The following is a 24,588-nucleotide window of genomic DNA, read 5'->3' on the forward strand; positions in this document are numbered from 1 at the left end:
ACTGTAGAGTCAGGAGTGTGACGACATGGATGATGAAGAAATAGTGGGTGGCAAACATAATGTAAGGTCTAAGGAATAAAAACTTTTTCATTTATAATTCTTTTCCTTTTGTTTTTATAAGGTTTCCCACTTTCTTCTTTGATGGGAAAACTGGCCTGCCAACTTTTTTGAAGCCTTGGCATAGCAAGCTTTGCCCTCTTATACTATTGGAAATTCGGCACTGGTGCAGGAACATTTGTTTTTTTCTTGATCATGCAATTACAAAGACAAACTCCATTATTGTGACAAGATTATTTCTTTCTCCAATATTATTATCAATTTCTTTTGAATCATTATTATATTTTTGCGTGCGAAGTGTGTCCACCATGTTCTAGCTTTCATGATGTCTTTGAAGGGCAAGATGCCTCATTATTTATTCGGGAATTAGTCCCACTTGCGGCCTTATTAGTATTAATGCATGCTTTGCTTTTTTTTTTTTTCTTCATCATTTCATTCAAGAATATTTGCCATAATATATTTTAAAGGAAAATTAATACATTAGTATTTATAGTTTCGTATAATTTTTATTCAAGTCCTTGTAATTTCTTATTAATAGTTTTCTCAATTATAGATATTAATCACTATGTTGAGCCATCAATGTAGTAAAAATAGCACTGACCATACACATAGGGAGCATTTGAACTCGCCATATAAGATAGCTTTCTAGGTTGAGCTTTATTGTAAGAAAATGAGCGATATTAGATAAATAAGTGGGAGGTGTGAATGTATGGGTAATTAAAGTTGGAGGTGGAAGCAAAATAATTAGTGGGGCTATTTGAAAGGTCTATCATGGCTGACAATGGTCAATGACTCTGATACCCACTTTAACAACAAAAAATGACAAAGATATACTACTTTTGGTTATTAATATAAGAGTTAATTAGAGATTAAATCTGATTATAAATATAAAATATCAATTCACTTTATCTCCAAAATTTGTAATTCATTCTCTAAAGTATTCTTATTATTTACACATGTTAAGGGGTTTGCATTTAAAGGTAGTCATAATTGAAAAATATTTTAAGAAAATCAACTTGTATTTATTACAATAACTAACTTAATTAATTTATTAATATATTCAAATTAACTAACTGAGAACCGGAGGTAGTAAAACATAATATTCATTTTTCTATTTCATTTTTCGTTGACTACTTGAATGCCTGCACGGTGTTTATATCGAAACTCTATGTGGATAAGAATGCACCAAAAAATGGACATGTCTCCAAGAAACTGTTTTAGAATACTCATTTAGGACAGTGACGTCCCCTTGAGGGTTTGTATTTGAGTATGATTTTTCCAATACTTATTTATTTATGCTATCAAGTATTAGTATATACATCTAATTGAGGAACTACAATGACTCAATAAATGTCAAAAAGCTGCGAAATTTAATTGAAAATGAGATGAAATTATAGGAACTTATATATTAATTTTTTTCTAATTTTATTGCAAAATACCTTCGTCATATATAACAAGAACACTATAACTTACAGGAAAGCAAGAAATGCCTATAACTGCATAGAGGACATCGTCTCTCACAAACTTTTTCAGGGAGGGAAAAGAAACTTCCACGAAGCAAATGGAGTTTTTCACGGAATTCAAGAGAAATGGTCATACTTTTTACTTATTTTTTTGGGTCATATTTTTACTTAATTTAATCATAAATTTAAATACAGAAGAAGTTAACGAGTAACCAAACTTTGTGTAAATACAATTATGGTTAATTTTTTTTTGGGCCAATACAATTATGATTCTTTGGATTGGGTGACAGAGGCGTTTTTACAATGAAAATTTGAGAGGACCACGCCAATTTTGAAATTTAATTATGTAATATTTCTAATTTAAACCCTCGTCAAATTGGAAATATTACTTTTAGTATCTACACTTACGTACCTTACGTTGGGAAGAGAAAAGTAGGGGAAAAAGATTAAAATAGAGGAAAATAATAGAAGGAAAAATATATTCTTTTTCCTTCTATGAGGAGTTCATCATGTTTTTTTTTTTTTTTGTAGAGCTGGACATCTACGAGGAGTTCATTAATTCAAGCTTCTTTTGTGTGGGGGAAAAAGTATAATTTGCCTAAAGAGAAAATATTTTCTCTCCATCTTTCTCTTCCTTCATTTTCTCCATCCATCCAAACCTTATATTATACCCTTAAATGCTCAAATGTTGAATAACATCCTAACTTTTTTATCTCTAAGACTTAAGTAAATATTTATTAACATTAAATATATATGAACAATTAAAATAATTGTGATTATATGTAAGTTGCACATGTATAACTACATATATGAATCAATGAATAAAATGACAGGTTGAGAAGTTTAACATCGACTAAATGATGAGAAAATGAAGCTCTACAAGCCTATATTTTCTATTGGATAATGATATTATACCCTTAAAGCCTTAAATGTTGGATCATCTAACACCCAATAAGAGGTGAATTGAGTAGCCAGAAAAATTATATTCAAGATCTTTTTGTCATCACGGTGAAAGCAATAAGTAATTTTGAATATAAATTTAATGGACAAGAAATGCACATTCAAATATGTAAACTAGTTAAGTCAGAACTATAAAGAAATAAGGGAAGAGAAGATGCAAACTGCGATTTATCCCGATTCAGTCCAATCCATAATGATATATGCCAAGTACCCAAAAACCTTCTAATATTTCAATCTACTATAATTCCTTAAATTTAACATAGATACTTGTGAATTATTACAATCTCACAAGTTTGATCTGGACACCACTGAAGACACAACAATCCCTTTAGTTTAGTGAGGTACCTGAGAATCTCAACTCCTTACAACTTGTAACATATCCTCTCAAAAGTCCTCTATCTGGAGTAATTCTCAAATATTAAATTATTACATTGTGTATACTCCTCCTCTCAAGTTATTATCGCAATCACTAGAGTACAAAGAGCACAAGTGTTGGAGCTTCTAATGCAATATAGCTGAAACAAAGTTTAAGCACAGTATCCTTCATTGTGGTTTTTTTTTTTCCTTTCTTGCACTCTTTTCTGTTTTGAATGACTCTGCATTTATAGGTGAAGGTAATTTGATAGCTGTTAGACACAATCTTTTTCTCATTTAGCTTGCAACATTTTACCGTGGTAAGTTCTGACAAAAGCGATAACACGAGATATAACCATTATATCCCCAATATGTTGCTTAGCACAGTTTTAATGTCTTAATTTGTCACAATATATTTTGACACAGTTAGAGAAGGTCTAGAACAACTTCAGTTGACATAAAATAAGAATTGAAATTTTTGAAGTATTGCTTTGACACAAGGCATTTTAACTCGAGTTAGATAGAAGAGAAAGCTCAAGAACCTGACGTATCCGAACGATATAATCAAGCATGCATAGGCAGAAGGATCAAGTAAGAATGTGAAAGTAAAAAAATAATTTGAATAATCAAGATCTTTGAACAATTCAGATGAGACTGGGGATAACTTCTAGTTAAACATATCTGACTCCAGTTGACTTAGAAAGGTATGAAGGGTAAGAAAGGTAATAAGCTTGACTCGAGCTGATCATAGATTAACCACAAGTTGAAGCATTATCAAGTTACACTTAAAATGAGTAACTTCAGTTTAGCACATCTTTTGAGATGAGTAAAAAGGATATTATAAGTGAAAGCACAGTGACTTGATATATCCAAAAGATATTATCAAGCAGATATGGATCGGAATAGAAACACCGAGTATGAATGACGCTATGATGTGAAAGTAAAAGCACAATGCATAAGAACAAGAATCTAGTTACAATTAGATAGATCATGAGAATAACTTTTAATTAGGCACAACGGACTCGAAATGCATTAAAAAGAGTTTGAGAAATGAAATATATGACTTGAGCTAAGAGAGATAAACCTTGGGTTGAGTTGAATTGAATACATTGAAGTACTGATTTGAGCGGTTATGATCATTTGACTTGGGTTACTTAAAAAGGTATTCAGAGATAAACAAGTAACTCGGGTTGACCTTGGGTATCTTAAGGCTGAGCCTGTTTTAGAACCAACCAAGGTACACAGACTCAGGTTAAAAGAACATAAGTTTGTACTTAGTGTGAACCCAACGTCTAATACGGCCAAAAATATTTGTTTAATAATAAAAATGTAGCACAAACTTTGACTCAGGATGGAAGAGTTAAATGCAAGTTGTGAGATTTATATGACTAAAGAAAAGGCAAGAAGTTGGGTTGAGTTAGACTTGGGTTAGATGAAGCCAGATATAACACGACAAGCAAAACGCAGAATAGATACATGCATATCTTGGGTTGACACACAGCAACATGTGTCCAATATATTATGACATATTTAATTAGTTAATTAATGTTATTCGGCAAAATAATACTTTTCTGGTTTTGTTATCGTCAAATGAGTGTCTCATTAATAACTTGAATTTTAAAGCAAATCATTTTAACCAGACTTATTAAACATAAGGACATCACATGACTATTTATTTACAAACGTGGTCCCCATATGTTGAATTTTAATTCAAATATGATGACCGTAATCATTGAATTCTGTTGATCAAAATTTGGTAGTAAGCATTGGGTCCATTTTTTTTTCACAAGTCTCAAACGCACTCATATTGCACAAAGAACGAAAATACCCAAAAATATGAACATGATTAAGAGGTTTTATATTATATAGGGTTCGAAGTTCATTGGGAGAGAGAGGTACATAAAAACTGAATATTATTTATGTGCTAAGTGTGTGAAGAAAACAAGGGGCATTTTTTATATGAATCACAAATCTTAAATTGAATTTTATCAGGTAATGTATTAAGAACCCATGTGCAGGGTTTTACATATAGGGTTGGAGCAAGTATCTTAAGCATGTTTAAGGTTTAAGAGGCAGATTTGCCTTGACCTAGGCACTTGAAAAATTTTTTAGGTACAAATTTGTTCCGAAAATTTAAAATCATAACAATTTGGCCTCTTGCCGTTAAAAAATTAATGTTGACTAGTAAAATAGTAATATTGACCATTAACATTTTTAATGGTGAAAAAGGCAATACTGTTATGATTTCAAACTTTCAAGGCAAATTTGCATTGAAAAAAAACTTGTGGGTACCTAGCGCTGCTGAATGAAATATTTCAAAGTAAATTTGCTCCTTCACCCTATGTTTAATATTTATGTCCTATGTAAAATCTTGTGATGATAGCTAATTATAGATTTCTCATATAATAACAATATAAAAATCTACAAAAGTTTTCCAAAGTCTTCCTATAAATTGAGGCACCAGCGTGCTCCTTTTTCCTCAACCCAATTCAAACTAATCAGCAGCAAGCATGCATTCTCTTCCACTACTCTTTTTCTTATTGCTATCATCTATTCTGATTCTAACCAATGCCTTGATCCTTAACTTCGACTTTATTCACCGTGATTCACCATTATCACCATATTAAAACTCTTCAAGCACCCTATCAGAACTCACTCGACAAGCTATGCTTCGATCCATGGCTCGCTATAAACGACGTCGTCCTCCTCAAACTGATATACTTCCCCCAGTTTTCTTTGAAGGTTTAGGTGAGTACCTCATAAGACTCTATATTGGCTCTCCGCCAATTGAAACATGGGCTATCCCAGACACAGGAAGTGACCTCATTTGGATCCAATGCTTACCATGTGAAACTTGTTTCCCTCAAAACGGACCAATCTTTAATCCCTTTGCTTCTTCCACATACAAGTTCGTCTCTTGCCACTCAAAACCTTGCAGGTCGTTCTTTGACAAGGGCGACTCGAAATGTGGAAGATCAACACAGTGCGTGTACAGATATGCGTATGGGGATGGATCATCAACTACGTTTGGGGAGATGGCAAGAGATTTGTTTAGTTTTGGAGGAAAATCTGATGATTCATTTAAGAGACCTTTACTTTTAGGATGTGGGCATAATAATAGTGGGACATTCTCACCCAAGGTTTCAGGACTTGTAGGGCTTGGTGGGGGACCTTTGTCTTTAGTTTCACAGTTGGGTCCTGAGATAGATCACACATTCTCGTACTGTTTAGTTCCTTACTTTTCAAAATCCAGAGGTAAACTGAAATTGGGTAAGGATTCAAACATATCTGGATCACGTGGGGCTGTATCCACTCCGTTCGTGACTGATCATAGAGATCCTTTGAGAACAAATTACTACCTCACTCTTGAAGGTATAATAGTACTGCTACAGGTTATGATAAAATTTTTATTTATGGTGTAACCACGACCTTGGGGTCTGCTTGGTATGAGGGCAATAGAGGTGATGGAAGGGGAAGGAAAATTTTAGTGAGTTCGAATTAAAAAAAAAATTAAGAAAATTGGATTAAAAGTTTTTTTTTTCCTTACTATACTATCTTACATATTGTCTTTATTAAAATTTTGGAACCCCATTTCTATAATTTTTTAAACTATACTCATTAAAAGTTTTCCTTCCCTCCCTTTCCCCTTCATTTAATTTTTCTTACACCAAATATAGGGTTGATGTTAATATTTCTAGTACTTTAAGGAGCCTAGTGTTATTTACAGTGCATCCAAAACTCTAAACCATAAAGAAGATTAAGATGCTATATATAACTGAAAAATAACATCAGGAAATGTTAATGCATAAGAAAAATAACATTAGGATGCTACATGGTACTTTACCCTTAAAAAACAATTAATTTTTATCAAGTTATGAATGTACGTGCCTTGATCTTCTTCCTAGAGTTCTAGCTTACAATATTAGTAATTGGGATTGAATTCGGGTTTTACACTTGAGATATGCTTATTATGTGTACTTCATTGACCTTGAAGGTATCACCATTGGAAACAAGACCTTGAAGACTGGTCCCAAAAGAAAGGGGAACACTCTTATTGATTCTGGGGCGACATATTTTTTAATGGAATCAAGGTTTTACACAAAGGTGGAGGCTTTGATAAATAAAGCTATCAGGGTTAAAGAAGTAAGAAATCCTCCTGACCCATTCATGTTGTGTTACTCAAATAAGTATTCTGAAACTATAAAGAAGAAATTTCCAAAATTTGTGGTTCATTTTGAGGGTGCCGACATAGCCTTGAAGCCAGATCAAAACATATTCTTTCCCCTTGATGATTTGCTCTGTTTAGGCATTCTCCCAAGCGATGATTTTGACTACGGAAATTTGCCCCAAGTTAATTTTCAAGTGGAATATGACCTTAAAGCCACAAAGATTTCTTTTGCTCATGCTGATTGTGGCAAGACTTAGAAGAGATGTATAATTATATATATGATAAACAAAATAAATAAATGACCGAACACCGATAAATATATATATTTATATATAGCTCAAGCTAAGTATGAAGTGTTGTTTGAGATATCATATTTGATCGTATATTAGTTGGTTATTGACCCTAATCTATATAAAGGGTCCTTTGCAATGGAATAAAGTAAGAAGGATTAGCCTGATCATCTTATGAGTCACCTAATGAGTGGTACATGAGATATCATCATCATCTATTATCTCAATTATCTTGTATTTGACTATGAGTCAATGAAGAATTTCATTTAATTTGCATGTTCAATACATTATTGACTGTGCAACCATAAGATTGGATTATTGTTTATTGAGGAGGGCCTAAATAATACTATCTCTGATCCTTAATATAAGAATTAGTTACGAGGTTGGATCAAATTTGGTCCCAATTATAATACCTCAATTGATTTTGTCTCTCTAAATTATATTTTTCCCCATATTATACCACTATTGATTGTACACATTAAAATGAGTTTCCATTGAAGTGAAATTGATTGACTAAATTAAATTTTAAAACTTTAAAAAAATCGTACAAAATATTTTAAATATAAAGTAAAATATGATTAAAAAATAAATTTACATAATATAATAAATTTAAATATATCCCCTAATCATTCCCAACATATCAGCCTTATCCCATAAGGTCGACAACGCCTCCTCGTCCTCCAACCATCTACCTCCACCCTGTGCTTCCTCCCCACCATCACCAGGTCGTACTTCCCTTCAAGTGCCTGAATCCTCTCGAACACCTCCGTTCCTTCCACCTCTGTCTCATAGTACTCTACTGCCCCTCTTCTGAAGTTTATCGCCCTGAATTCGTCTATCAAGTTCTCGTCGATCCTTCGATCTTCCTCGTCCTCTTCCTCCCACTCATCCTTCTAATGGTTTTGCATCACAAATCTGTAAACCACGAGGCTTGAGTTCTCTCTCCTCGCCATTCTCCTACCCAGCGCTAGTGCTTCTTGATCATCAGGTCCTCCCACGAAGAATATTCCGATGTGGAGTGACATGTGCTTGGAGGAGCTCACTCTCAGATGAGACTCTCAGTTCAGTAGTATCCCCACCATGCAATTCACGTGATCGAGGAAGTTCATGTTGAGTCTATGGATGGCGGCGGCGACGTCTCCGACGTGGGTTGGATCGTTTTGGTGAAAAAGAAGGATGATGAGAAGTGTTGATTGGTCTTAGGCGAAGTTGCAGATGGCCTCAGAGTTGCGATGAAGGAGCAAGCTCGAGCAGGCCACACATACCTCACACCCAACACGATGACCTTCTGCCGGAGAAGCGACAGAGCTCACGGCGACCAGTGACGGAGCTTTTGGGAGGAGGTGACGGAGCAAGTGGGATTGGCAGAAGAAGAGAAGGGTCATGGGTGAGAGGTCTGGAAAGTGAAATCACGAGGGAATAATGCCAGAAGGCTGAGAAAAATGAAGGGGGCCTGACACACCCACAGAACGGTTCCAAAATAAGCTCTTCACACTTTAAAAATAAGCTCCTCTTCGTAGCTTATTTTTCACCGCGCGATCAGTTAGCTTATTTTTCAAAAGCCCGATTTGATAAAAGCCTTTCCAAACACTGGATCAATTTTCAATCGAGCTTATATTAAAATTAAGCCGCGTTTGGGCCAGCAAACGCTGACCCAAACAGGCACTAGGTGATTCGGCTGGGTGAACAGGTGAATCGCTAGCAACGAGTCAAAAAAGAAAGTGGATTTGAATTATTGGACTGCAAGCTCCTTAGAAAGAATAAGAAAGAGTTTAGATTGAAACCAAATTATAATTTTAAAAGTAATTTTATAATATACGAAATAAATATATTTTAATTTATGAAAAAATGTTTTTAAAAAACATTTTGATCAATTTCAAACACCCCCTGAATCTATCTTCAATGATTACTTTAATCCACAAACCACCATGCTTGAACATGGAACACTCATCATAACTTAGGAAAGAACCGAGTAAACTCCCAATCTTTCTCAGTATCTTGTGTTTTGATTTGTGATTCTGAATTGCATCTAATTCGTTTTTATTTCAACAACAAAATGGTTAATCTTGCGTACATTCTCGGTGGGAAGAGTAACATCAAAATTCTCTTCCCGCGGTACGTCTCTGAGTTGTGATCAGAATATTATCCCCTCGAAAATATTTTTACGGCTTACGCAAAGATGCAATCCAGTGATGAGTCTTGTCATGATAATGCAGCGCCCTCGGGAATGCATAGCCTATGGATAGTAATCTACACTCTACACCCCCCCCCAAAATCCGAGCTGACAAGCATCTTTTGTTTTAGAATAATAAAAAAAATAATTCAGTCCCAAAAAAATAACTGATTTCTTTTGTTATTATTAATTAAAAAAGCAAGTTTTTAAAAATATTTTTTTACTTTTCAATCTAAATCTAAAAGGATAGGATATGTTGATGAACTTTACTTTATATCAAAGAATAAAAAACCGGACCGGTAACTAAATCGGTCAAAATAATAGGTCACGGATAATTGGTCAGACTCAAGTTGGACCGATCATATTAAAATAATACAATTTAATTCAAGATATATAAATGCATTCTTATTATTAAAATAAAACAATCCTAATTCAGCAAACGACTTGACTATTCCAGTATTCCTTAACGGCTCAACCTCAAATATGAAATTCAGATTTCATATATCAGTCAGTCTCACACAATGAAACAAGAGCAGAATCAAATTGACAAATTCAGCTATCTATTTCAGTGTTTATACTTTCGGTTCAGCCTCAGACAATCAGACGAGCGAAAAACAAAAAATGGCTCTGATATTAGAGAAAAAGAAAACAGCAAAGTGGAATAATCGGTAACGTGAAGAAGAAAAATGACTTTGAAGCTATAGTGCTATACACACATATCTCAGTCTCACTCTTCAAAATCAGAACAATCAACAATCACACAAGGCATGACCAATGAAGGAAAAAGCAGAGCACATCTAACTGAATGAAAGTAATGAATAAGACAACAAGAGCACAGAAGCTGGAAACAAGTGGAAGTAGAAGGAAGAACCTCCGAGCTGCAACAATGATTCTGCCACCGTGAAGAAGAAGGGATGACAGGAGGCGACCACGATGGCCTGCTGCTTCAACTGTTCGACTTGGAGTCCTGGACGATGTTACGCGAAGATCTGCGACCTTCGACGGCGAAGAAAAATCCAGCACAATGAGAGTGGATTCAGCTAGGGATTTTTGATTTGGGAGAGGGGAGAAAAATGGCGAAAAGGCAAAGCAAAACTGAAGCTTGGGGGTGGTGGGAGTTGAGCTTCGATTTCGACCTGGGCACCTAGCTTTTTTTTTTTCATGTTAAACGTCATTTTCTGGGATTGGAGGTTAAAAAAAAAAATAAAAGTGTCCAAACCGGGCAACCCATCCAACCATCGAATTGCTCGGTTCTTACCGGTTTTCCATGGTTGAACCGATTTAATATCGATTCAATAAGGCACCAGTTTTTTTATCAAACCAGACCAAACCAGCAACCAGTTCACCGGTTTTCCAGTTGAACTTGCCGGTCCGATCCAGTTTGGTTTGTTTTCCTTGCTTTATACCATCATTATTATTAGAAAAAATACATAAAAAATTTAAAAATTATAATATTCTAATTCCAATATGAGCTCAAAATTTTAAAAGAAGAATTGGTACCTGATATAATATTTTGTAAATATGATCAAATAATTAAAGTATCCTTATATCAAAATTTTTTTAAAAATAGTTATCAAATTTACTAATGTCAGTATATTTCTTGTCATTAGTTGTTTAACACTTGTCATCGTCAATTTATTAATACAATTAGTTTAGCCTTTAGAAGAAGCATAATAGATATTTATAAAATATCTGATCAACTATCACTTTTTTTTTTTGGGAATTTTAAAATCTTATGTATCTGAATTGAAATATTATAATTCTTAATATCATTTTTTTATTATTATCATGTTATCATCTAATTATCATTATTATATTATAATCATTAAAAAAAGTGCCCACTGCCAGAGCAGCAAAATTGTCCTTTTTTGTTTCTGGTTAACAAGGGTCAGAAAAGAACGAAATTCCAACTCCATCCATTCAATGCCCTCTCACGCGTTTTCCGTTCAATCCTCTTCTCATTTCCTACGCACATCCATTCTCCACGTCCAAGTGGGAAGGGTCGAGTTCGCCGGATCTCCTTTACTAAGTACCAACCATCCATCGCCGGTAAGGCATGAACTTTTTTAATTATGCTTCTTCTGAAGGCTAAACTAATTATTTCTGGGTGAACAAAGAAGGCGAAGCCCAAATAATTAAAAGGCAAACTTTTTAAGGATTCCATTTTCACCCAGGGGTGTTTGGAAGCAACTTCTTAAGAGTATTTCTTCGTAAAGCGAGATAATTTTTTCATATTTTTACTTCATATACCGTAAAAATATTTTTAAAATTATAATTTTGATTCCATCCAAATACTTCCTAAATCATCCTTCGCCTTTGATCTTGTCTCAAGCTCATCTGTGCCATATTAGTTTCCCACCCTCTAGATCTTCGACTGGTTTACAAGCGTTTTCTTTTAATCCTACAAAAAGCAAGTATGGTTTAAGTTTAGGGTGAGCAGTAGAGAGACTCTTCTGGGTCTTATAAACAAGTCATGAACGTATTCTTATGGATGCTTTTCTGAATTCCTTCCCCCCGGGCGTCAGGCTCTTATTTAAAAATGTCATATCCGACCAGACTGAGGAGGTGTTGGAGTTGGCCTCCTAAAGAAGAAGAGTACAAATGCTTTTACAACATTTATCCTAATATTCCTGCTAACAATGAGGTCACTTTCAAATTCCGTGCTTTGCTCTTTTTGAAGCACTCATCGTATACATTATCACTTTGTTGACGTTTCGTTTTCTTTTTTCCTTCAGGCGAGTCCTTCCTCTGACCTGAGCACAGATTCCCTAGCATCCTCCACCGGCAATACTTGTTCTATTCGTGTATTTCTGTCAAGATTAACCAAACTCAAACTCGCTCCTCGATTGTTAGGTTTTGGAGCGGCCTTGATCTGTACTAACAAAGGATTTCGAAAGTTCTTGGTGATGTTTAGAAGGAAACAAACTGTGATTCAAGGGCTCAGAAAAATCAGTAGAATTCGATTCCTCCAAGATATGAGGAGAAAATATCTGAGGAGGAAAAGAAGACGATCTGAGGGGAAAAAAATTTGGGGGGAAAAAGAAGCAGAAACGCAAATGATAAGAGAAACCCACAAGGATAGTGCAACGGGTTAGTAGATTAGGTTAGCTCGCATGGCACATGTGGGTTCTGCGTGTTTGGTTATCGTTTTCTCACTGTTTGGTTTTTGTTTTCATCGTTTTCTCTGGTGCGAGTTGCTCCAAAACTCTATTTGAATGTGGATCATGCAAGCGAGCGGTATTTAAATGGAAGTCAAATTATGATTTTAAAAATATTTTTACGATTTACAAAGTAAACATGTGGAGAAATTTGTTTCGTTTTACGAAAAAGTTTTTTTAAGAAGTATTTTTCAAGTTGCCAAACACTCTAAATAAAACATTGTATGAGCACTGGGTATGATAAATTGATGTTGTTGTGAGAGGGCCATGACCGTTTTATTTGTGCAAAACATGGAAAAAGACAGTAGTATGGACCAATATTATACTACCTCCATTGGAAATTTGTCTCTCGTGTATATTTATTCACTTTTTCAACAATATTTATTTATTATATAAGTAATTAACTTAATTATTTTTTATGTTAAACATCAAACAGGAAACATATATTTATATGGATCATGTGCATCCCTTGCTATTAATTTCAAGCAGCAAAAATTAAAAAGTCTGACCGGTTGGTTAAAAAAAAAACCAATGAACCGGTTAATAATCCGGTCTGGTTTAAATTGTAAACCTACCAAGTACTGAACTAGCATCTAACTGGTTAAAACTACAAAACCAAGTGACCTGTGATGTGAGCTGTAGTTGGAGTGGGTTATCTGGTTTAATTTTTTCCCAAAAAATGAAAAGAAGAAAGGAGAGAGGGAGAGAGGAGGAGCAATCTAAATGAAGGAGAGCCCCCTGTCATATTTATTTCCAACATTGTTGTTCTCCTATCCGATCAGATCCATGAAGAAGGGAGAGGGTTTCTCTTGGATGCTGTGTTTTGAAGTGGGGCAAAAATAATTTCCCACCCCAGCAAGCAACCCAAAATGCGGAAGCAGCAGTAAAGACGAAAGAGCGTTGAATTGTTGATTGATGTGATGTTGCATATCAATTACTTGAAAAACAAGAGAGAGAATTTTTCGAAAAAAAAGGAAAGGTTGCGTATACAAAATTAAAAAACAGTAAATAGGATTAAATATTATTTTTATAATTAAATGTAAATGTTTTTATACATTTTAATTAAAAATACTATATTTACACAAATAAATAAAATCATATATAATCTTTTAAATTTTAACCAATTTATCTATGATTTCAACTAATTTAACATGATCAAACATTATATAATATATAATTACATATATAATCAAATTATATAATGTCTCAATACCCTCAATTATTTTATTAAGGTTAGTTTTGTACAATTAAACATTCAAATTATTTTTGTAGTTTCTTATATTTTATTGAGTGATTATTATTTATGAATGTTATATTTTGCTACTGTCATATTAATTGTATTATTTTAATATGATCAGTTTGATTACGATCTAACTTACTGGCCCTTAACTCACTGTCTCGATCGGTTCAATAGCCAGTTTGAATTTTTGTTCATTTTCAAGTCAATTAAAACTACGGGTGTTCAAGGGATAGGACTTGATAGGGTCTTCCAGGTCCCGTCCTGGTAAAAAGGGATGGGAAGAAATTTTTGTCTTGTGTCCTGTCCTAAAAGGAATTGGGATAGGACTGGGATTCTCCCCTTTTTTTTCCTTTCCAAATTTACTTTTGGGTCTAACAATTTATGATTTTTTGTGTATGAACGAAAAATAATTAAAAATTCCTTCTTGTTTTTTTTGGGCCTAGCACTATAGGCTAGGAAAAAAAATATGGACAAGTTTACTTTGGACCTTTGAAATAGTGGACAGGTTTATTGGGCTTTTGGTATTTTTTATTATGTTTGTAATTTTTTTTTAAATTATTACATATCATAGGATGGGATGCAGGATGAGATGACCCGTCCCATTCCATTCAACATGTTGTCCTATCTTGAAATTTTTTTTTCTTGTCCCATCCTATCTCAAAATGATTGAGATTGGAATGGACCCACCGAGACAGGATAAATTGAACACTTCTAATTAAAACCTCTTATTCTCATTTAAGGACCCAAACACAGTTCATGAAATATAAAATAAATACGTAAGATGAGTTTGTTTTGATTTACGTAAAATATGTTTATAAATATTTATAAAAAAATTTGTTTTGATTTGTGTAAAATATGTTTATAAACATTTTTAAACATGTCATAACTCATTTGCCCCTCGTTTTATTCCCTATAGGTGGGGCAAACGGTGAAAGTGAGGAGAAGAGTGAAGAGGTGAGAGGGAGAAACTTGTTGGGTTTTCTTCTCGGAAGTTAGGAAGCTCAAATCGGCCAAACAATGAGTGTCCACTCCACAGTCTCCACCCCCTTCCTCTTCCCCTTCCTCTTCCTCCTTCTCCTTCTTGGTCTCCAAAGTCCAAATATTACATTACAGACCAAAAAAATCAGTAAGCTAATTTGACATTCAAAACACCCAATCTCTACACATCCAATCAGGCAATTGTCAATTTTTTTTTTTTTAGATAACAGTGGCAAGCTAAGCTTGGAAGAAACAACGCTATAGAGTAACAAGGGAAAATTACAAGGAAGTTTTAAAAAAAATTATAAAATAAGTCTCAGAAGTTATTATTTTTCATTTTAGAACTTGTCATTATAAAATGTTTAATTATCATTGAGATTTTTTAGTAATTAATTTTTTTTAGGACTTGATTATAATTTTCCTGACTAACAATTCAACCCAATAAAAAACTGCTAACAATTAGAGTTTGTTTGTTAATCTAAAAATCTTGAGAAGGGAAAGAAAGACCCCGGTTTTAGGCGTTTAGTACCAAAAATTTTTTTAGAAGGGATTTTTCTGCGGCTGAAAATTTTCCCTTAAACACAGGAAGATCCATTCCTACCATTTTTGGTATTTTTGGTGGGAACCAGTTTTTCATCACAAGCCAAAAAAAAACCAAAAGACTAAATTGTCCTTTAAATTTAAATAAAACACTTAGTATCTGATCAATAAAATCATGTGGAGTTGGTTGAATACTCAACATATCATTGAATTTTTATCTTTGTCACCTGTTTATCTATTTTGTGACCAGTGAGTCGCTCAACCAGCAATGTAATTAATTCAAATTTTGCACAAGAAGTTAAAATGTATTGTGCATAACAAATTTTAATTTACATTAATAACATTTTTAAATTTTTAGCTACAAAAAAGAACTGAGTATACTTGAATTTGATGCAAAAAAAAGATAAATTTGCTACAACAATTCAAATTTGATGTAAGGAAAAAAATTTAAATTTCTTACATCATATTCAAATTTGCTTGCTCTTTTCTTATCATATCAAAACTTAAATTTTATCAAAATTACTCCATCAATCTAAATCTGAATTAGGTAAATGACATATCATAAGAGCTATTTAAATCTAGTCTTTAACATTTGCCGTCATTTTTAATGCATTTTGTCTTACTACATTTAAAAAAAGGCCAGGTTATGATTCTCTTTGGCATCACGGTGTTTATAAGTTGTTTTTTGAAACTATGATTTTGGATCAGTTTTTGACCAATTTTATTTATGGGTCAAAATTTGATTTCTTTTGTTAATTACAATTGTAAAAACACTTAAAATCTACTTATGATTTACACAAAAATAATTTTTTAGAATTAAAAGATATTTTTATCCTTATATTTATATTGCTTTTATGTTTTTTTTGGTATATTTCTTGTGCTTTCCATGTTTATGATTCCTTAATTACTCTTATTACAAGTGGAACTATTGCCATCTACACCCAATTTTTTTTAATTAAAATCAAGAAATTACTAAACAAAAGAAAGAAGAAATTTTACCGGAAATTATCCACTCAATAGGATGCCATATAAAATGTGAGAAGCCTTCTACAGACCTTAAATTAAATTCTGATATATTCAACACCTTAAAATATTTTTTTAATGTGCTTCTAACATTCTAAATTATTTTTAGTGCATCTAACATTCTAAATAGCTAAATTTAAAATTGCTTTTAAAAATATTTTAAGGTAATTGAATTAATTTTTCTTTCAAAATACAAGGCATACGAGGACAATTTGGTAATTTCAGTTGAAATCCAAAGGCACAAAGTGGCTGGGGAAACCGTCAATGATTGCGCTGAATATGAGATCAATAAGACGTGGGTTCACCGGATTCTCCTTTCTACCACGTGTGTTCGCGCCCTCTAAAATATTTGTCAAAAAAGAGAACAATTATATTATCACTATTTTCAACTTAATAATATATTTTTTTGGGTCAGAATTCAACTTAATAATCTGACTGTTTGGTTTCAGGATAAAATTTCATTATTTGGAAAATTTTATTTTTAAGAAAGGATTACTATAATTTTTTATCTTCAAAATTTGGGTCTATTTTGTTTTTAGTCATTCAAGTTTCTAATTCATAATTTTAATCCTTAAAATTTAGTCATTTTTCAAACACTAGTCCCAAAAAATGTAACAGTGTTAAAATTTACAAAGTACTCTTCCGGTCTTAATATAAGATCCATTTAACTAATTTGATTAGATTAAAGAAATTAGGTAAGTCAGTTAATTATAAGAAAAGTGACATATTTTTCCTAAAACACCATAATCATCTTTTTTAATACCCCTCCTCCTCTTCTACTTAATTATGGTTGAGGGAGTATCTATAGGGGTAATTTAGAGAAAATTGATAAATATGATAAATGGGTCTTATATTTAGGACCAAAACTAACTCAATAATTGGGTCCTATATTAAGGACCGGAGGAGTATCATAAACAACATTAAAGTGGTGATATAGAATTACCAAATGCTCCTCCAATCCTTAATATAAAACCTATTTAACTAATTTGATTAGATTAAGAAAGTTAGGTAGGATTAATTTAAATATGCTGGGAGCCGTTGGAGCGTGCTGCATAAAAAGGCCAAGGTAAATCACACTTGGGAACTACGAGAAGGATAATCATTCTTTATATGTCATTTTCAATATTTAAAATAAGATTAGCCTTAATCTCGACGCTTTTACTGAGTTATTGATGCTTTAATCTTTCTATTAAAAAAAATTAAAATATAAATTAAGAATTTGGGAGAGACGAATATCATCAAGCCCAAGTACTATGATAATAGCATTTTGGGTCTAAAATTTTTTGGAAATTTTTTGCTAAGCTAAGAGAAAAATGCATTTAAGATTAAATGCCTAATAATATGAATAAACATAAAAATTAGGAATTGACTAAATATTGATTTTTCAGTATCCAAACACTTACCCACTGATGGAAGCATTTTGAGATGTTAATTTGTTAAAGATAACTTAAAATTTTATAAATAAATGTGATATGTAATAACAAAAAATTAATTTGTCAAAACTTAAATAGTTGTCAAGTAGAAATTTTTTACTCATTATATTTTAACCATAAAATAAAATTCAAAGTTACTTTAGAATATTTGAGTTATCCCAAAAATAGCAAGTAAAAGTTTTATAATTAACAATAACACATGCGAAATTTGACAAGTTAATTTATAATTATCACGTAATATATTTACTTGTAAAAGTTCAAGTTATCTTTAAAAATAAGGTATAGTGATTGTCCTTCAATTTGATAAGTACTTTTTCAGATTTTAACCAGTCAATTTCTATCCATTCACATGTACTTTTTTACTTGGAGGTGCTAGCGAGAAAGATAGATTAAATAGTTCCAAAATTCTTTTAAGGCAAAAAAAATAAAACAGAGGAGAACACCTAATAAGTCATTGAATAGGACTTTTTAGTTAGTAATCTAGTTAAAAATTTGATTATTACATTATATAATGTTTTAGGATATTTAGATAAAAATCAAACCATAATTTTTAAAATAATTTTATAATATATAAAATAAATATAAGAAAGAGTTTGTTTCACATTTTACAGAAAAAATATTTTTTAAAAGTATTTTTATTATTTTCCAATTACCCGGTCCCCAAAAATTTGCCCTTGGTGTTGAGAAAAATTTACACCATTATTTTGGCCCTCAATAACATTATCGCTGACAATTTTAAATTTCATTTTAATAGTTAACCGACCACGCTCCTCCAGAAGAAGCCTCTCCTACTGATCTCCCGTCACCATCTCTCTGCCTCTGGCTCTCCATCCCCATCTCTTCTCTGTGCTCGAGAGCCCAAAATCACTCGGAAAAATAAACGCAGAATGATAACCAGATTCTCCGCGGTAGGTTTTGCCGTATTATTTTTGCTGTCACAACAAGAATCCACATGTTTCAGCACCACACAAACAGCTCCGAAGCTATCAGAATTCAGCCTGAAGCTTCACCAAAAGCTCATCGCTGCAGCGGCTTCGCCTGAAACCAAGATTACGGTAAGAATGCGATGCCACATTGGAGCTTCTTTACAATTTTTGTTCTCCGCAATTGTTCTCGGGATCCAAACGGTGAAATTGTGTAAAATGCAGAAAGGGAAGACGAGAGTGGTGTACCCGGCGGAGTACGGCGGAGATCCGACGGGAGAAGAGGAGAGCAGCGAAGCGTTCGAGAAGGCTCTGGAAGAGGCATTTGCGATGGCGACGGAGGGACGCGAATTGGTGAGAGGAGTGAGGGATTTGGGAGGAGTGGTTATTGATTTGGAAGGAGGAAGCTACCGAATCGGCAAACCAATTTCGTTTCCTTCTTCTGGCGGTGGCAATCTTGTGGTTATTACTCTGCACCCCCATCTCTCTCTCAATAATTTTAACCATTTCACGTCCAGTAACATCATTGTTTTTGTTTTAATTTTTATTTTTTTATGGCATATGATAATCTTTTAAATTGAGACCACCACAAGTTCACAGGAATATACTTGGGTGATTAAAAAATTAATTAAATAAGTCATTTATTGTAAATATATATTATTTTTTTAAAAATTATTCTCTTTTATGATGTGTAGCAGATAATTAAAATTATAATTTTTATAAATTTTTTTTATAATTAATAAGAATATTTTAGTAAAAGATATCAAAATTTTATATTTATGATTAGATTTAACTATCAACTAATTATTAAGAGCTTACAAATAAAAGTACTTATTTTTCATTTTTGGATAATAAATAAGAATTTTTTATTCCTTCCCCTAAACCATGCCTTGCCGACAAAAAAATAATGATATCTCGTGAATTCTCAAGTAAATCTAGATAACTAGTGATACGATTTTTCATTAAAAAAGAAGTTGTGGGTTTTGATTTTCAATGTGAAAAAAGTTCTTGGTTTTTGAGTTTTTTGGGCCATGGCCCACGGCCCACGTATAGAAAAGTTTTAAATTTAAATATTACAAACGAGGAAAATCTCCCATATAATATGATAGGATGTGAAAGCTCGTAGCCCAAAACATAAAAAAATAAATATTTAAAGAATTAATAAATAAATCATAAAAAAAAAGGATATTTATTTTAGCCCTCTATTATATATATTGTTGCAAAGTGAACTCCGGGACCGAGATTCCGTTTTCAGTAGTCCTCTACTCCCCTCATCTTTCTCTTAAAACTAGGAATGCTTTATCCTTTTTCCTGCCGCAGGCCTACTTTAACTTTTACCCTCGTTTGTTTGCGTGGGAAACAAGGAAAATAAATGATGAGAAATTTTTTTAATAAATTTGATTTTAAAAAAAAATATATGATTGTAAAATTTTAATAAGGTGAAGATGTAAAATTAAAAAGAAAAAAGAAAAATTAATTAAAAATTTCTAACTAGTCTTCTCCAAATTTTTTACATTTTTTACGTCTTCTCGTCCCTTTGTTTCCTTCAATCGAACACATCTTTGCCCCCTACATTGATAGTATTTCTTTGGTTTTTAGTATAAAAGTTAAATAATTAATTTGTAAATATTAAAAAAGATTAGCTAAGTTAGTTATTTATGATAAATATATATTAATTTTTCTAAAATATCTTTTTAATTATCTCTTGATGAAAACCTTCTATCATGTGCATTCAAAATAGGGATAGTTTGGTCTGTGAAAAAACAAAAGGGGACTTTGGGGAAAAAAATATAAATTTGAGAAGTAAGAGTTGAGCTTTTATATTTAAGATAAAAATATGCCCTTTGTCTAGCTTTTGTAGTCAAGATCGGAGGTAGCATATGTATAGGCAAAACTCTTTGAATGTGTGTGAGAGCATGTGTATGTATGTGTTAATCTTACTTTTTATGTTGCTGGCTAAAAATATCTTTGTTTTTATCTATAGTTTTATTTTTCATGTTAGCGTAAGTAACTAAATATACAAATGTAAAGTGCAAGAAAAATTTTGTCCAAAATCAATAAAATGTAATACTAAGATATTTCACGACAATGTGATTATAAAATTGAATTTATGAGTTATAAATTACAAGCCGTTAATTGCAAAATTGGTAATTATAAATATTGAATTTAAAATTGAGTAAAATACAACAATTTAATAGATTTATTTTTACATTTGAGTTTTGGCAATGAATTAGGCAGATTATTAAAAGTATAATATTAATACTCCTTCAGTCCTTAATGTAGGGCTTAATTTAGGAGCTTATATTAATTTTATATGTAAGACTTATTTCACAAATTTATTAATCTTTTTTCAAATTAATCATATTGATATTTTTCTAATAATAATTAAGTAGGAGGGGAGAGGGAATTAAGGAAGATGCTAAGGGTATTCTAGAAAAAATATACTATATTAGCTAATTTAGCTAACATCTTCAATATACTCAAATTAGTTAATTAGATTTTATATTAAGGATTGGAGGAGTATAATATAAAGTGTAACACCATATCATCACTTTTACCAAAATGCAGAGGAAGTACTTATATTGTGGACCTGATGTAAATATAAGATGTTGCTGTTGCAGATAAAATAAATTAAAATCTTGTGTTGTTGTCTTGGCTTTTCAATATTTGAGGGTTTTCTCCGACGAACACAACTTAATGGTCTAGAAAACATGTTAGTAAAGAATTTTGATTTGATCATTTATGTATATGTTCTTAATTAGTCATTCAATTATCCATTTAATGAAAAAGTGACATGAATGATGAAAGCAAAGAAGCAAAGAATTATGAATAAAATTTAGTTTACCTCTTTATATTGATTCATCTTTAACCTACATTGCATTAGATCTTAATTGCCCTACCTATACATAGAATTGGGATCCTTTGAAAGTGTTAGACAAAATACACAACATTACATATTCACCTGATTTTAATTTGAGGCAAGAAAAGTTATTAATTTTTTTTTTTGCCAGAAAAGCAGATATTTGCTTAATCAGTAGTAATAACCCTCCTCATGCATATGCCTTAAGAAGAGGAGTTTTCTGTGTCAAAGAAATTAAATTTTACCTGAATAGAGGTCTCTTTCTTAGATGTATAATTGATTAAATTAACTAACTACATGTATCTATATGGTTGATTAGGTAAAAAGTGGAAGCTTGAGAGCAGCTGAAACTTTTCCAAGTGACAGGTATCTGGTCGAGTTATCCTCATCAAACTCTTCACAACTTGATAATTTAGTGGAATCCTTGCATGTCGATGGCATCTCTGGCAAGAAAGCTCAAAATGATGTGATTCACTATGAAGACATAAGCTTTCGAGACATCCTTTTCGACTCGAGCTACCGAGGTGGAGGCATTTCAATTGCTGATTCTGCTAGAATCCGAATCAATAGCTGTTTCTTTCTTCACTTCACGACAGAAGGGATTCTAGTCCAACGAGGCCATGAAACCTTTATCTCGAGTTGCTTTCTTGGACAACACTCCACAGTTGGTGGAGACATAGGTGAGAAAGACTACTCAGGAACCGCCATTGATCTTGCTAGTAATGACAATGCAATCACAGATGTTGTAATTTTCTCGGCAGCCATTGGGATTACACTTAGAGGCCAAGCTAATATGATTACTGGAGTCCATTGTTATAACAAAGCGACATCTTTTGGAGGCATAGGCATATTGGTGAAACTAGCTGGAAATTCACAAACTAGAATTGATAATTGTTACTTGGATTATACAGGCATAGTCATGGAAGACCCAGTTCAAGTTCATGTCACAAATGGGTTATTCTTAGGAGATGCCAATATTGTGTTAAAGTCAATTAAAGGTCAAGTCCTGGGTTTAAATATAGTGAATAATATGTTTAGTGGGGATCCCAATAAGAAGGTTCCGATTGTGAATTTAGATGGGCAATTTGGTGATATTGATCAAGTGGTGATTGATCAGAACAATGTGAATGGAATGGGGTTGAGATCAACGATCGGGAAGTTAACAGTAGGGGGCAATGGAACCAAATGGATTGCTGATTTTTCGGGTGTGTTGGTATTTCCTAACCGGATTAGTTTTTTTCAGTATTCATTTTATGCTCAAGAGCCTAAATTTGTGGCACATTGTGTGACCAATGTGTCAGATAATGTGGTGGTTGTAGAGACGAATGAAGCAGTTAAAGGGTTGGTATCTTTTAGTGTTGAGCAATGAAAAGGCATAAACTTGATGCAGTATTTACTATACATCATTGTAATTATTACTAATATGTTCCTATTTATAAGTAACTTGCAGGGAAATGAGCTTTTTTCAATTTTCTCTTGTTGACTTAATAAATAAAGAGAGAGATAAAGTAAATAGGTGAGGGAATATGTAAAATATATTTTTAATACCATTTCTTTAATAAGAGCAAATGTGAAAAAATCATCTATTTAATGCGTTTCTTATTTTGCAGATTTGGGGTACAAATGACTTAAAAATATGAATAGAGTTTTATTTGATATTGTACGAAGATCTCTCCTATCTTCAACAGGTTAGAACTTGTCTGATGTATAATCTACTAAAGCATAAATAATTCTTTTCATTGGTAAAAGTTTTGGTGAGTTATAGGTAGGATAGCAGAATTTAAACTTATGACCTTTGTGGTTTGAGTCAATTCTTTATAGTTAACTTTGTTATCTAGCAAATGTGGGCACTTCTCATAGTGAGAATTTGAACATCATTTCTTTATGTTATGAGAGGCTAGCTGATTTTACTAGACTTGAGCTGAAAAAATGAAAAGTTAGCATATTGGCTTAAAAAAGTACCCAAATAGAGGTGAAATAACCATGCTCATGTATCCTTCCATTTCTCTTATTGCAGCCAATTTGTCTATTTCAATTTTTCTTTAAAATACTATGTTGACATGTGGATATCCAATCATCCACAGCTAAGGACCAATAAAGCAAAGCATCATGACGGAAGAGCATTATGTTCAGATTGGGTTATTTGTTGGCATTTTGGGTCTTTGGATTCTGACTTAAGTATTCTCTACCTTAGTAATTTTGTATGATGTTAGTTTATATATGCATCTTACTGGTAATATTGCGCGTTCTATTACTCTTAGATTGCAATTTACTGTTTGACCCTATATCAAAAAAGAGAAAAATATCATGTTGACACTATGCGAGGTAGATGAAAACAGATTATAAAGAGCATTAAGATAGGAGTGGTAACATAATCTGCCCCAATCAATGCAGTTTTTTCTCTGAGAGACACAGTTCAGTCAACAATATGGTAGCCAAAGAGGTCACCCACTCTATGCGACCTATGCAAGGAAATAAAGGTTATATGGTAATAAAGATTGATCTAGAGAAGGTGTATGACAGAGTAAACTGGAATTTTCTGCGCCACTATCTTGTGGAACTGAATCTACCAAATCACCAGGTGGGCATCATAGACAATTGCAACACCATTGTTTAGTAGTGCTTTGGGCTTTCAATGGCAACAGATTTGGGCAAATACCTTGGAGTAGCTTTGTATGAGAAACGGGTTACAGAGGAGAGTTTCCATGAGATCGTCAACACAGTCAAAAAATTGACTCTGAAACTAGAGAACTACAGCCCTTTCTCTTGACAAGAGAACAATATTCTCTTGGCAGTCACCTCAACTATTCCGAGCTATACCATGCAAACATCTTATCTTCCTAAGCAATTTAGATGACCAATAGAGCCGTCATATAGGGCTCCACTGCAAAAAAAACAAGAGAAAGACCCATTTAGCCGCTTGGGAGATGGTTTGCAAACCCAAAGTAGATGGCAGGTTGGGAGTTAA

General features: G+C 32.8%; 2 protein-coding genes across 3 annotated transcripts; both read left to right on the forward strand.

The window, feature by feature from the left end:
* Positions 1 to 5,487: 5,487 nt before the first annotated feature.
* LOC114741815 (aspartic proteinase CDR1-like) lies at positions 5,488 to 7,562 on the forward strand. The gene is made up of 2 exons (XM_028930081.1): positions 5,488 to 6,206; positions 6,829 to 7,562. Exons 1-2 carry the CDS (start codon positions 5,501 to 5,503, stop codon positions 7,257 to 7,259), a joined length of 1,137 nt encoding a protein of 378 aa, XP_028785914.1. The 5' UTR covers positions 5,488 to 5,500; the 3' UTR covers positions 7,260 to 7,562.
* A 3,088-nt stretch (positions 7,563 to 10,650) lies between these two features.
* LOC114741813 (polygalacturonase QRT3-like) lies at positions 10,651 to 23,060 on the forward strand. Of its 2 annotated transcripts, XM_028930079.1 has the most exons (4): positions 10,651 to 10,655; positions 18,693 to 18,892; positions 18,986 to 19,222; positions 21,940 to 23,060. In XM_028930079.1, exons 2-4 carry the CDS (start codon positions 18,725 to 18,727, stop codon positions 22,987 to 22,989), a joined length of 1,455 nt encoding a protein of 484 aa, XP_028785912.1. In that variant the 5' UTR covers positions 10,651 to 10,655; positions 18,693 to 18,724; the 3' UTR covers positions 22,990 to 23,060. The 2 variants fall into 2 exon arrangements, with proteins under 2 accessions (XP_028785912.1, XP_028785911.1); XM_028930078.1 differs by lacking the exon at positions 10,651 to 10,655 and having other exon boundaries at positions 18,656 to 18,892.
* The last annotated feature ends 1,528 nt before the right edge of the window (positions 23,061 to 24,588 follow it).

Source organism: Neltuma alba, unplaced genomic scaffold (genome assembly GCF_004799145.2).
Source record: "Neltuma alba isolate B1F8T4 unplaced genomic scaffold, ASM479914v2 tig00003544_pilon, whole genome shotgun sequence".
Taxonomy (NCBI): domain Eukaryota; kingdom Viridiplantae; phylum Streptophyta; class Magnoliopsida; order Fabales; family Fabaceae; genus Neltuma; species Neltuma alba.